General features: G+C 43.1%; 2 protein-coding genes across 2 annotated transcripts in view; one reads left to right on the top strand and one right to left on the bottom strand.

Moving 5' to 3' along the window:
- The window catches only part of TRAPPC3L (trafficking protein particle complex 3 like), a 40,176-nt gene extending 26,125 nt beyond the window's left edge, over positions 1 to 14,051 (top strand). Inside the window, exons 4-5 of the mRNA XM_034990359.1 lie at positions 6,958 to 7,143; positions 11,453 to 14,051. Coding sequence (XP_034846250.1) covers positions 6,958 to 7,143; positions 11,453 to 11,572 — 306 coding nt within the window. The 3' untranslated portion in view covers positions 11,573 to 14,051. The remainder of the gene's footprint in view (positions 1 to 6,957; positions 7,144 to 11,452) is intronic.
- On the bottom strand, positions 1,171 to 6,018 carry CALHM5 (calcium homeostasis modulator family member 5). Its single transcript, XM_034990358.1, has 2 exons — positions 5,377 to 6,018; positions 1,171 to 1,884 (listed from the first exon to the last, which is right to left on the bottom strand). The coding sequence occupies exons 1-2, from the start codon at positions 5,914 to 5,916 to the stop codon at positions 1,495 to 1,497; spliced, it is 930 nt and encodes a 309-aa protein (XP_034846249.1). The 5' UTR covers positions 5,917 to 6,018; the 3' UTR covers positions 1,171 to 1,494.
- Positions 14,052 to 14,836: the final 785 nt, after the last annotated feature.

Genomic DNA, 14,836 nt, shown 5'->3' with positions numbered 1-14,836 from the left:
TCAGCACAGTAGGTACTATGCCTGGGGCCCGTGATACTTATAGGGGCTCACGAAAGTGTTTTTAATTTCTTTTAAAATCAGAAGAAAATAAATGAACCTTTGGGTTGAAAAAAATGTTGTTGTGTGTTTTTTTTTTTTAGATTTTATCTATTTATTTGAGAGAGAGAATGAGAGACAGAGAGCACGAGAGGGAAGCGGGTCAGAGGGAGAAGCAGACTCCCTGCTGAGCAGGGAGCCCGATGCGGGACTCGATCCCGGGACTCCAGGATCATGACCTGAGCCGAAGGCAGTCGCTCAACCAACTGAGCCACCCAGGCACCCCGAAAAAAATGTTTTAATATATAATATTAATATATTTGTCTTTATATGAATACAGTCATAAAGCGTGTGTGTATTTTTTAATGTAGAAAGGGGTCCGTGAAGACAGAAGTGCCTATGGCCCCCAAAGCCATAACATAGCCCTGCCTGTAGGGACATACTTCCAGTGCACAGTGGAAACATGTGAAAAGCTCTGAATTTTAGGCATCGTATCCTTTCGATGTGTTATTCTTGAGAACTGCTGTCTTCAGATTCCAAGGAAACGAAGTCCAAATGGTAGAATTTCCTACGTCCTTGAAAGGCAATAGAATAGATTTGCGAGACAAGCATTTCCTGTGACTGCACTGCAGATCCTGCTGTCTACAGCCCTCTGTTAAGAGGGCCTTGCTTACTCACAAGTCACCGCTGCTGCCCCCAGACGCCTTGACCAATTTTTTTTTTTTTTAAGGTTTTATTTATTTGACAGAGAGAAAGACAGCCAGAGAGGGAACACAAGCAGGGGGAGCGGGAGAGGGAGAAGCAGGCTTCCCGCCGGGCAGGGAGCCCGATGTGGGCCTAGATCCCAGGACCCTGGGATCATGACCTGAGCTGAAGGCAGACGCTTAACTGACTGAGCCACCCAGGCGCCCTTGACCAATGTTTACATAGAGGAGCCGAACTTCTTGCATGAGTTTCACGGTCAAACCATAAAATCTTAGACCTTGAAGCCACTGGGGACGCCTGGGTGGCTCAGTCGTTAAGCATCTGCCTTCAGCTCAGGTCATGATCCTGGAATCCTGGGATCGAGCCCCGCGTCATCGTCGGGCTCCCTGCTCAGCGGGGAGCCTGCTTCTCCCTCTCCCTCTCTCCCTTTGCCCTTCTCTCCCCCCGCTCTCTCTCTCTCTCAAATGAATACCTAAAATTTATTTTAAAAAAAAGAACCTGAAGCCACTGAACCCCAACCCCCCATCAGTGGAAGAGCCCCTTTCTCACCATCCTTGACCACTCCCTCGGCATCAGTTTGAGCACATCCTGACACTGCCTGCCCTTGGGAGCTGCAAAGCTGCTTCCCTTTGGGTTCTTGTCTTCAAGGAAATACTGTGAGAAAACCCAGAGATAAACTGGTTGCTACGGATGCAGCCGAAATGTCAGAATGAGTATACCCCTGAACTCCACGAGTCCGTGGTGGTGGATGCACTACACACTGTGGGCAGTACCCACAAGTACCATTGTGGTCTCATCATCCTCGGGGCTCAGTTCCAGACCGTCCTCCACCACCTTATGCAGGGTGCTGTAATGTTGCTGGCTTTGGTGAAAAGAATGGAGCTCGGAAGCCGCCTCCCAGGCTGCAAAGGTGGGCATGGGGAAGACTTCTGGCCTCTTGTTTTCAAAAAAGCATTTCAGGTTTCTCTCACTCAGCTTCTTGGCATACTCCAGGAATGTATTTTCCAACTGCTCCTTCTCCTTTTGTGCGTACGTCTTCCAAAAACTCAGCTGAAGGTAGCTAACTTTAGATCGGCAGCGAGCGTAACATGTGGTGAGCAGAGAGAAGAAAGATGCTGAACAAATCAGGCACCATCCTAGAATCTTAGAAAGAAAGAAACATTGAGGACGTGCAAAAGCAAAGCCACTTCCCAGGGGGCGGAGGTGGTGTTACTGGTAAGTGTATGGCTAAATTAATACCACAGTCTTTGCCATGTCTCAGTGGAAATCCTTCATGTTAATTTTTTAACAATACTTTTTTAACAGTCAAAGTAAATGTGGGTTTATCTAATCCCTATCATCCATCCCACCCACCATTGCTGGTATGCAAAGAAATAACCAGAAGGCAGACAAATGGAAAAGAGCAAAAATATAAATTATCCAAGAATCAGGTAAACCAAGCCCTCAAATAGTATTAGTTATTAAAGGAAAGAATTCCGTGCATGAGTGAATGTGATTATCGGAGCAAATGAACATTTTCTCAGCCAAGAGTTTTCAGGCATTGATAAATACATATTCGTGGCTAGTGACTGATTTTTCCATGTTACGTTGTTTGCAGAGAACAACGGACCCTCTCTGAGAAAAATTCCATTACTCATCATCCATCATTAAGTGAGAGAGACATAATAGAATGGGGAAACTGAAGCTAGAAAAATTGAACGGCCGCAGAAAAGCCAAGGAAAAAAAAAAAAAAGAGTCATTCTAAACCTTCAGGATAATTGGTTCAGAATTTTGGTAATTAGAAAAAAAAAATTCCTTTTTGAGTACAAACTGGTTCAACTGGCATTTTTTTCCCCTGAATTTTAAAAGCAGAACTCTAAATAGCTCAACTGGCCTTCTAAACTTTCTTGTTGTTCTTAATTATATTTGTCACAATTAGAATTAATTTCCTATTTGGGCAACTAACAGAGCCCTTTCACAGTTTCTCTTGACATTTTCATTAAATGACTCTTAGTATTTCTCAGCAAATGGGCCTATTTGAAAATAGAAGCAATAATCTGCAAATGAACCCATTCAGACCATAACAGAACTACAAACAAGCCCTGATGCTTTAAACCGGGAGTTCCCACCCTCCGGCTCAGACTATGGTGTCATTGTGAAGGCCTCGGACTCCACATGAATGCCAACTCTGGACTGGCCCTAGGTGGCTTTAAATCTCAACCTTCCCCTCCCTGTGGGTGTTCTCATTTCCTATGGGTGCCTCACTTCCTCAATTGTAAAATGGGGGTTACCCACCTCAGAGGGGAATCTGGGGGGTTAAAATAAGACAATGTAGACATACATACGCCTTCAGGAAGTGTTAGCTAGTATCACATGCTGCTATTTTTCAAACGGATAGATGTTTATGTAAAAGCATTACTGAGCTCATGGTATCTTTCTGACATGATTTGTGAATGAGGCACAGCTCCTATCGTATGAAAGTCCTCATAGTTACCTTGAGTCACTTGTGGTTGGCTACTTCAGATCTTCCTCTTCTCTTCATCGCCTCCCTTCCTCTTTCCACACAGCCGGGCCTCCTCTAGGCCAGTAGGCCATCTCACCTCAGTATCATGAGCCAATTCTGCTTGAGTTACACTATTTGATCAACTACAGACACTTCCTCCCATGTCGCATCCTAGCATCACCTTGCTCTCACCTGAGTGCTGAGCACTGAGCCCTTTTGTTCTTCCCCAATTCATAGTACCCAGAACCTAACTAGACATGGTGGATGCTCCCACCCCAGCCCTCAATATGTTCCATTGTGCATGACTCCACCCACCCCCCCAAACCCTGGCAGTTTTCTCATTAACTTAGAACACTTACTCTGCGTCAGCCCCTGTATGCCCATGTATGTCCATCATCTCTACACCTTCCAGCAACCCCCCAAGGGAGGTGTTATTAGTCCCAACTATGAGGAAACAGGGGCTCGGAGGGGTCAAACCATGAGCTCGGGGTCACAGAGCTGGTAGGTGGTAGAATCAGGATTCAAACCCAAGGCTGGCCAACTCTAAGACCAAGCTCTGGCCACTAGTCCATGCGACTTCCTTAAGAATAGAGAGCCACCTGGCTGGATTTCTTGTTTCTTTGCCCCACCCATGGCTGGGGCACTTTTTCCACCCCCACCCACATACCCAACTATTGATCTGGACTGTTTGTTGCTCCTGAACCACTGTGGTCAGCACCTGCCACTGACACAGCTCTCCTTGTCCACATCCCACACGCATCATCCCCTAGAAATCAGCCCCAGGTCCTTCTCATTCTGCTGTTAAGTAAACAGGTGGTGTGCCCAGGCTAAGCGATGACAGGATATGCATGATTTCCTTATGCCTGTGTCTGGAGAAGAAAAGCTCACAAGTGGTAAGTGTTTGGATCTGGTGCTAACCGAATAGAGTCTGGTGCCTGAGGACATAAATCATAAATCACTCATTGTATCATAACATTCGGAATTAATACTTTCCTTCAACAAAAGGAGGAAGACAGTGGGATCCTGGCATGTTTTCATTAAGGATGTGCTTTATGCATTAAACAAAGGATTTTGTCGGGGGGCATTTTTAGGCTCATCAGTTTATGTAAAAAGTACGGTGTGACTCTACCTCCAACCAGCTTTGGAAAGTATGATTTTACTTATTTATTTTGGGGGGGGAAGTATGATTTTAAAACCAGACTGCCCTGATGTGTTGTCGAAAAGGCAAGTCCTTGTTGAAAAGGTAAAATTATCTTCCTTTCAGTGCCTTTCTTCTGAAACCAATGGCATTCCTGACAAATTGCGAATCTGTTTATCTACTCTGATTAGCTGTTTTGGTTTGGGGATTGTGACCCTACGACTCAGCAGGAGGAATTCAGTCTTTTCCTGAGGTCAGGGCTAGGCTTCACATCTGGAGTTGTGCTCAGGTTCCTGGAAGGATGACAAGCCACTTCCCTGTGTCAGTTAAGTAAAGCTACAGTTCAGCTTCTTTAGCTGTAAAGAGCACAAAGAGCAGAGGACGTAACTTCCCTAGAGAATATGGTCCCTTTTCACTAACGGCTATTTAAAGACTGGTGATGCCCACTTTACCAGGAAATTTTTCTCAATCTTGACAATATTTATACACAGAGAAAACAGTGGCCAGAAATCATTTGAGGGAATCTCTACACTAATTATATTACGTGCCGCTTTGAAAAACATCCGCTCCTTCGGTTCAGCTGAATTTTAATAGATGAATGCTATCTGCGTGTGTTTTTCTGAGAAACCAGTTTGAAAATAAATAATTGATAGGAGGCAGTAATTTCTAATTACAGCTGTGCCATTAACACTCAATTATGAGTTAGTGTCATGCATTATTTACCAAGTCAACCCAGAGAGATTGTTTTAAAAGCACTTAAGTATTTACATATGCATAACCCAGAGGATATTTTCTTTTCGGAAGTGGAAAAGACAATCCAGTCAGCAATTTTACTGAGCCACCAACCTCTAAAAAAGCTTTTCCTGAGATTGTCTCCACGCTGCATCGTGTTCCAATTTTCCTTTAGTTTCAAAGTGTCCTAGCAGGATGCAGACTCAGCTCTGCCTGAAAGGAGTACCCGAGAGAATCCTTCAAGCTCCTCCTGGGAGAGAAAGGCGAGTTTGTCCTTCCTTACCTGAGACTGGGCTTGAAGGGACAGCTTCACTTCTTCATTGTCCGCGGGTGTCATGCTGGTTTTGCCACAAGAGACTTTGTGAAGTTCATCCCGGCACTCTTGGGGCTTGCCCTGGCAAATCAGTCCCAGGAGTCTTGAACTTTTGGTCCCGCTCATGGCACATTCGTAAAAAGTCCCATTGAGCAGAGCCACAGAAAGCCACATCATCGGAGCCACCAGGGAACTCAGAGTGATCTGACCGAGGACATAGAAAAAGCGGCAACTGTGGCCTTTGGGGAAGATTTTCCTGGGATTCACACAGCAGCCTGTGAAGAGCCTCCAAGACTTGCCGTTCAGGAAGAATCCCAGGATCAGTAACACCCAAGCAGGAGCGAAGAGGAAAACCAGCCCATAGACCACATTCTCGGTGCTGCAGGGACACTTAAAAGCCACCAGGGAAAAGAGACGCTCACTCCCCACGGTCAGCAGAGCCATGAAGCTGTACCCAATAACAGTTTTCTGGTTGAGGAAGAATTTTAAAATCCCCTGAAAAGCATCCATGCTGAAGAGACACCAAGGGAAAAGGCTTTGCCCTTATTTATTGTCTGAGCCGCTGTGGCAGTGGCCGAGGGTGGAGCTCTTTCTTCTTTAGAAACAACAGTACTCCTTCTTCGGACTGAATTCAGCCAGATAAGGAAACAATGTCATTCCCCAGGAATGAGTATTTCCCAACCATGTTCAGATAATGCCTCCTACTGGTGGGTTTTGCGCCAGGGAACCGGGGCCAAAACACTGAGAATCAGAGTAAATTCAAAGTGCACCACTTCTATTTTATATTATTTTCACGCTGCTTGGTTCTCAATCATAGATAGCAATAAGAGTCTAGAAATTTTCCAGCCAGAGGAATCAACGTGAGCAGAAACAGGTTTCAGCCAATTCACTGGGAGCCAAGTCACGTCTCCAAGCCGGGAGTCTCGTGATGGCTTTTCCCTTCCTGCTTAAGACCTGCTACTTTGGCTACTTTGCCTTAAGATCTGAAAGATTCATTTTACATCCTCTTAAACTGGCTAGTGTCAGAGACTTGAGCCAAATTTTAGGATTTGGGCTATTCAAAATTTAGATGGAAAAGTTTAGGGAACATTTGAGTTTTGAATGAAAGACAAAATGAGAAGGGTCCCCGTCGCTTCTTTCCCAGGCGATCATAGCAACCTCTCGATTAGTATCTCTGCCTTTGACCTCAAGCCCACCCCTACCCTCAACCCTAATGATGACAAATATTTTAATTTCTTACCCTCCTGAACAATATTTATTTTTGAAAACGATTTTTCGAGAAATAATGCTTAACTCTGTTTCATAAAGCATATTGTTTTCACAGAAAACTAGTCCCTTAGGATATTCCACAAAAATGAAAGGGTTTAAGACTTATACAGGTCATAGGGTCAGTACATTTCAAAGCTGAGTGTGAACCCAGACTCCCTGACTACAAACTCCACATGCTTAACCATCGTGCTGCACTGACTGGAACAGAGTAATTGGGTGCTCTGCTAATAGATATCTGCTCTAGACCAAGTTTTAGTAGAATTTTTTTTCCCTCTTTATTAGGTTGCCTTTAAGATGTACTTGGGGATTACACCAAGTGTGACCTGTAACAATTCAAGCAGGACTGAATTTTCCCTGATCCTAGACAAGAATCCGCTGGTGGAGTTTGTGGAAGAGCTCCCCGCCGGGCGATCCTCTCTGTGCTACTGCAATTTACTCTGTGGGATTATCAGAGGTGCCCTGGAAATGGTAAAGCACGTATTTCATTTTGCCAGGTGTATTTGTTAGCTAGGGCTGTGTAGCAAATGACCCCCCAAATACAACTGCTTAAAACAGCAAACACTTATTATCTCACACAGTTTCTAAGAATCAGAAATCAAAACAACAAATTCTTACTATCTCACACAGTTTCTAAGAGTCAGAAATCTGCGAAGAGTTTTGCTGAGAGCACTTAGCTCTTGTGACTAGGAGCCTTTCAGAGCTTAATACCGGCACAGTCCCGCCGTTGGTCAGGGCCGCCGTGGTGAAGACTTGACGCAGGCTAGAAAATCCACCTCCAGGCTTACTCACGTGACCTCAGCGCCTGGCTGGTGGCTAGAGGCTTCATGAAATTCCTTGCCACATAAGCCTCTTGGTAGGTCCGGTCCCAACAGGTGCTGCCAACCCTGGTACAGAGTGGGACGGTGCTACCTGCCGGTGTGACGAGCAGGAGGCGGAGATCATTGCAGTCTGTTTTGGAGGCTGGCTCCCACACCTGAGTTATTCATTGACTTAACAAAGGCAGTGATCAGCATCTGTTAAAAGGCAGTGAGCACACAAGATGAGTAAGACATAGTCACTGCCCTTTAAGAGTTTCTGTCCAGTAGAGAAGTCAGATGTGTGAAGAAGTGTGGATAATGGCTATGGGAGGAGCTGGGTTGGGTTGGGTGGTGAGGCAGGGAAGACTTCCTAGAGAAACTCTGGGCTGGCATGTGAAGGATAAATAGGAGTTAGGGGAAGCAAGGCTTTAGGGTGAGGGGAGCAGGGCAAAAGGATATTCCCGGTAAAAGCAGCATGTCCAAAGGCACAAAAAGAATGTTTCAGTAGAGGAACAAGGAACTTGAATGAGTTCAGTGTGGGTGATATGTAGACTGAGAGAAATACTGTCATGAAAAAGGAGGGTTCACTTCTTTACAGAGGCCTGATTTTTTTTTTTTTTTTTTACCTATCTTAATGCAAAGACTACATTTTATCTGTCTCCCATAATGTACAGCATTGACACATAGTAGACTGAATATATATGTTGAATAAAAGAAAGAGAATGATCTGAAATTTTTCCAGTTCTAGGGTAAGGAGAAGAGGTTTCCATAGATTGGGTACGTGGATAGCTTCCCTGTGATTCAGCCTCTTGGGGAGGAGCCCATCCTGCTTGAAAGTTTTCCAATCTCATTACAAAGGTTCTTTGTCCAGGTCATGAATTTGCCATATTTCACTTTTTGGGACCTGACTGTAAGAAAATTGGGGATACCATCTTCCAGTCTTTAACATTGCTGTCCATCAGGAAGAGAAGGAAACTAGGAAGGTGAATGATCTTCCCTGTTCCTCTAATCTGGGATACAGACACTGTGACCCCTCCTCCTAGGGAGGTTCTCCAAGTTACGGTTTAGTTTTCTGTACTGGGGAAGTCAGTGATGTCAACTCCTCCAAAAGAACTTCCTGGTCCTATTTCTGAATTGAGACTTGAATGTTGTAGCACTTCAGGGTCACGACTTCTTAGAAACCTGGCTTGAGTTGTTCATAGACCTGCAAGAATCTCCTCGGCCGGCCGTCCTCTGGGCCAGCATGTTCCTCTCCCCAACCTCCCAGAAGTAACCTTCGTTCTCAGTGTTCCTTTTCGCTCTCTGGCCTTAACTTCATAGTCGCATTTCTCCCCTTGACTATTACTTGTCTCTTTTCGCTCCCCCTATTCCTCGTGGGGGGTGCTCTTTGAGAGCTGTTTTCACAGTCCTTTATAACTCCCCCCAGAGGCCTGATTTTTAAAAAGTGGCAGGGGGCATTCATATGACCCAAGCTTGGGAATTTAGACTTTTGTAATGAAAGCAGCAGAGACCCGGTATAGGTTGATAAACAAGGGAATGATATTTTGAAATTTGTGGTTTAGGAATTTCATTCCTTTGTCGTCAAAGTGAAAGTATACATCGTACAGGGTACGCTGCTGAAGGGAAGAAGAGGGCAGTTGGGAAGCTGTGATGGTAACCTCAAGAAAAACCAGAATAGGGGCACCTGGGTGGCTCAGTTGGTTAAGCGACTGCCTTCGGCTCCGGTCATGATCTCAGGGTCCTAGGATCGAGCCCCGCATTGGGCTCCCTGCTCTGCGGGAAGCCTGCTTCTCCCTCTCCCACTCCCCCTGCTTGTGTTCCCTCTCTGGCTGTCTCTCTCTCTGTGTCAAATAAATAAATAAAGTCTTTAATAAAGCCCTGACAATAGGAGTGGAGGGGAGAAGACCGATTTGAACAACATTAAGAAGGCAGATTAGTAAGTAATTAGACTGAAGACTAGGTTATCAGTTGACTGAAAGAGACAAGATTGGGAAAAGGAGTCAGGAATTATTCAGGGTTCTGAGCAACCTGTAAGGATGGTTGCACTGTTAACCAAGAGAGTTCAAACCAGGGAGGGGTACAGTGGGGGTTAGGAGAGACAACATGAGAAGTTGGGAGGTTCTGGAGTGGAGGTGTCCACACAGGCAAGTGATGATATCCAATAAGCAGTTGTACACATGTCTGAAAGCCACAGAGAGATGTGGACCGAAGAGGCATTGGAACTGTCAAAAGATCGGTCGGAGGTGTGTAGAGGAAGAAGGAAAAGGAGTCACGGGCAGAACCCTAGGAAGCAATAACATGTACTGAGTAAGTTGAAGAGAGAATACAAAGGCTGCAAAGGATACCAAGAAGGAGGAATCAGAGGTGGGGAAAATACCAGGACAGAATGGAGTCAGAAACAAATGAGGAGAATATTTCAAGAAGAGGGAGTGATTCACAAGGTCAAGGACAGCAGAGAAGCTTAAGTAAAACAAGACCTGAAAAATAGTCAAAACACGTAGGGACTGAAAAGTCAGGAAGGACCTTAGTAAAAGCTGGTTTGGGAAAGCGAAGGAAGAAGAAGACAATCTGTCAAAGACTGTCGAGCCAAGGGCAGCTTAGAAAAAAATAATAGTCCACAAAGTGTCATTTTTCCAGAAGCTTAGCTATTAAGAGTGCCGGGACCAGAGAGTCCCCAAAGACTAAACGTGTGTCGACCTACACAATAATGAGGCATTCATGTAATTTTTGATTATTGGTGATGATTAGAGGAAGGATATAATAACAGATAATCCAGAAGAATAAAACAATCAAAATAATGTATTATTCACACAGATCTTCCATGCTTCTATCCTACCAATTTTTTAAAGGTTTGTCCTATCCAGAAATTAAGAAAAGGGAAGAGAAAGGTTCTGGGAGCTTCTAAGCAAAGGGATGAACCATAAAACAAAGGCAAAAATAGGATGAGGAATTCTCCAGCTTTCACAGATAACAGTTGATTCTAGTGCTATATGACAAACAGGTACCAGACCTCATATGGCCTCAAATATATATCCAAATAGCTTCAGTGTAGCTTCCTTGCTTATTTCACTTGACCTGCTATTAAATTTTGACAAAGACAAAAATGATCTCATGGGGGGCAATGAGGGTGAATCTAGCTTCTATATTTCAATTGCCTACTAGACCCAGGCTTTTCCATTTATTATTTGCTTTTACCAACCAAGTACTTTTGCTTAGTTATCTTATTTATCCCAATGACTTAAAATAGCTGAATGGACACTCTGTTGAGGGTAGTAGGTCAGCAATATGCTGCCGTTATGTGAATACATTTTAATGAACAGAGAAGTAAGCCCTGTGGGATTACTTCAATGTGTGGGAAGTGGCAAATGCTTTACAGTGGAAAAGAAGGGCTGGATATCAAATATTCATGTCTGTAATTTCAATCTTTAATTTTATATTTATAATTTATTTAGCTGATACTTTTTCAAAGCTCTTAAAGCCATAAGTGATTGCTCAATGTTGTTAGGACAAGTGATTATGTTATTTAGCTGATGATAGAATGACTGAACGCAAGTCAGTTGGAAAGAAATCGTTTGAGAATCCATTTATCCTTGGAAGTTCTGCTTGACAAGGCACATTGGCTCAAAGCTATCTTTGAGTTGGGAATTTGTGTTCTTCTTGAGATGGACCCATAGTTCAGCTGTGCACTGTGAGCAAGAGTGGGCCCATATCTCTGGGCTTGCCCCACAATCATCCAGGTTGGGCCTGGCCTGGCGTACCCTTCTCTTTGCAGACTCACACCACAGAGCTGACACACAGCCAGACCATCTCTGGAGGACACACAATAAACGGCCCTTCATCCACAGAGCAAGCTCTTTTTTATCATCCCGTAAGGAAAGTCAGCCCCTTATAGGGTAAATAGAGCTGAAAACAGAGAAAAATGTAGAGGTTTTTTTTTTAAAACCTAAATGACACAAGCCTGTTTCTTTTTCCTTTCCTAGATTCATTTGGCTGCTGATGTTACATTCTTGCAAGACAGACTGAAAGGCGACCGTGTGACAGAAATAGGAATAACATTTCTGAGAAAGCTAGATGAGAAAAAATACAGACGGAAAAAATGAAGCATTGCATGCACAATGCCACAGGGGGGCCAACTGAGGATTAATATTATCTAAACATACAGAGCCATAGAAATTTTGAATTGTTTAATAATAGCATGGGCTTTAAAAGGCTTATATATCAGCCAGAAATTTGAAGTGCAGGGCACTAGGTTTTAAAGATTTTTTTTCTTTGCTGATAAATTATACATTTTCAATCTTATGTCCATTAGATTTCATATACAAATAACTCCTTATAAGATAGCATATATGAATTCACATATCATATAGCCCATCCTAACAGAGTCCAGTGATTTCATTTACTTATGGTAATGGAAAAAAAAAAAAGCATACAAACTACACAGTTGGTGTATCCATCCATTCTCATTGGAAAAAATAGATAAATGATACAATATAGAGTTCACGATATAGAGACAATTTCTAGATACTGTATATTGCATTCTCTATAGAAACAGTGCCATTTATAACACTTTTCCATATTTTTGAGTAACTATGGGTATGATTTCTTTCATATATTGGCTTGGTTTGTCACTTCAGCCTCCTGAAGCTGCTCTCTCTTGATTTATAATTACCAAGGCAAGCTATTTATTTGCATGCTAATTCTGAAATATTTTTAAGGAGCATTTAGTTTTAATTCATGTAACTTTTAGATAGTATTAACCAAATGTCTTCCTATTCTCATGAAACATTGCTGATGGTCAGGCCAGGAAACCTCTAAAATGAGAGGTAAATAATGTTTTTTGAAAATACTTTCTTACCCCAAAGCTTATTCAGTTAGAATTTTTGCTGTCATTTTTATCCCCCAAAAAACCTTACAAAGCATACTTTGACTGTGGCCAGAACATATTTAAAATTCAAAATGTACTGGATTCAATAAACAATAATCTTTACCAGACCATCAGCATACGCAGGAAGCTTCTATGCAGTCCAGAATCTGCTGGGCTCTGCAGAGAACTGAAATTCCAAGTAAGTTACAATTAGTGTGGGTCCATCAGTTAAAACTGGTGTAAATGATATGATCGTGGTAGACCTCAACTAGGACTCAGGAGCCTAAAGACACAGTCCCAGGTCTGTTTCTAGTGGATTCAGCTGATCCTAACTGGTGGCTCAATCTTGGACAAGGCATGTAATCTCTCAAGTGCGCTCTCTCTCTCATGTATAAAATGGCACAATTGAAAAAAAATAAAAATTTAAAAATTTAAAAAAATTTAAAAAGGCACAACTGAACATGGTAAGTATCTTAAATTATATAAAAGAGTTTAAATGACATCAAAAAACACTGAACTTCCACATTTTTTGATTTTGAAGACTATGAGGAAATGGTTTGTTCCCTACCCATGCAGCTGTCTCTTCAAAAGGGCATCGAGGTCAGTATTAAGGACCAAATAGGGTCACTGGGGCAGCTGCAGCAACCATGGGAGGAACTTTAAGCCAGTTCCACAGAAGACCAGGTAGAATCGGGAAAATGAATATTACCTGACATCAGAAGGGACATCACAATGCCATGTATTTTAAACTGATGCCTCCAGAAGAATGTTTGCCTGCCATCCATCCCAAAGCTTCTTTTAGGGATGTTTCCATCTTCTGTTCTGTTTCCTCTTTGCCTACACTCACCCCTCCAGGAACGCCAAATACTCATGTCTAAGGGCCTCCCTCTTAAATCAGTACCCAACTAGCCCTCTTGTAAATGTTCCATGCTCTGGAGTATTCTCTTACCTGACTACACCTTGCTCTCCTGTCTGTCCCAACCCAGCCATCCAACTGCCTTGGCCGGCTGTCTTCATGGCCCATCCACCTGAAGACAGCTGACGATGCGGAATGTCAGAACCAGTGATGGCTTCAGGATAAGGCTCATTCCCCATCCTTTTATTCCCCCCCCTCACCTTAGAGAGGGAGACCAGTCTTTTGGATTGAATTTGTGGTATGGACAGTGACCTACTTAACCAAGAGAGAAGACTGTTTGTGCAGTAGTTCCCCCTTATCCACAGGGGATATGTTCCAAAACCCCCAGTGGATGCCTGAAGCCACGAATAGTACTGAACCCTATATATACTATGTTTTTCCTATATATATACGTACCTCTGATAAAGGTATGTTGTTTAATAGGTTCAATTTTTAAATTTAAATGAATGAAAATTAAATTAAAAGTTCATTTCCTCAGTCACACTAGTCACATTTTAAGTGTTCCGCATGCAGGCCATATGGGCTAGCGACTACTCTAATGTACAGCACAGGTCTGTAATTCCCAGTCAAAGATCCACGGGGTCTCCTTGACCTTGGACACCAAGAACTAATGGGGAGGATCCAGGTTAATAGAGAGGGAGAAAGGAGACAGAAAGAAAAAGGTAAGAAAGACCACCAGAGATCAATGAAATGCTGAGTGGTGACCCATAAAAACAGAAAAGTTTCTGTGTAAAGGTTTCATACTAAAGGAAGGTTGCACACCATCCTCTGGATTCCAAGTGTATTTTCACCCCCTTTGTGTGAGGCTGAGTCTTTCATTAGAAAGTTTCATTAGAAAGAAATAAAAGCCTTGTGGAAGTCGCACAGTGTAAATACAGAGTTTTTATTTCATAAAAGTCTTCCCTCTGAACCCCAAATCTTGATCAAAGCAGAGATTTTTATTGTCTTGGCAAAGCCAAAAGGGAAGAAAAGTTTGGGGCAGAGAGAGAGTTTATTGCTGTTCAAAAGACATCACCAGATTCCTATCTGAGCTGTTTACTGGTGAGACCTGCTGTGGGTGCCTATTCACTGTTTGAGTTGCCAGGAATCAGAAATACTTCCCTCAGCAGTCCTCATACTTGTTTATTGTCTTCTCAAAGCTCTTAGGTTCATCCAGTCATTATTAGAAGCCTGGCTCTCTTTAGCAGTTGGAATGGACTATTATGAATAAGTGGAAAGTTCCCTTTTCTCTCTGTTTATGAAGGACCAAAGTAGAAATATGGAAAACCAGATGCATGAAGTGAGACAATGACATTAAAACTCTTGTAACCAAAGAGGCCACTTTAATCAAGTTCTGCTAAATGTTAACTTTTGTAAACGTTCAAAGAGATGATATTATTCATTGTTAAGGGTCTGTCAGTTGGGACGGTAGACTCTGAGTGGTTGTTATATTTCACAGCCTCCTCCATCAGCTATGGAGGCTAATTAATTTCTCCTCAGTAACACCAAAGTCCATGATAGGTACCGCCCCAGCCATAGAAACTTGGTAGGACGAGCATTTTCTTCTTTGAAAAGAGAGCCAAGCGGGGGGGGGGGGGGGGGGGG

This window comes from Mirounga leonina, unplaced genomic scaffold (genome assembly GCF_011800145.1).
Source record: "Mirounga leonina isolate KUSES-001 unplaced genomic scaffold, KU_Mleo_1.0 Mir_53, whole genome shotgun sequence".
NCBI classification, from domain to species: domain Eukaryota; kingdom Metazoa; phylum Chordata; class Mammalia; order Carnivora; family Phocidae; genus Mirounga; species Mirounga leonina.
The sequence above is the reverse complement of the archived record's forward strand: the minus strand, read 5'-3'. Positions and strand labels throughout refer to the sequence as shown.

Bases quoted from the DNA above. Each gene is read 5' to 3' on its own strand.
- CALHM5 (XM_034990358.1), bottom strand. From the start codon at position 5,916: ATGGATGCTTTTCAGGGGATTTTAAAATTCTTCCTCAACCAGAAAACT. The intron at 1,885-5,376 runs GTAAGGAAGGAC...TTTCTTTCTAAG, and splicing joins CCCTTCAAGCCCAGTCTCAG to ATTCTAGGATGGTGCCTGAT.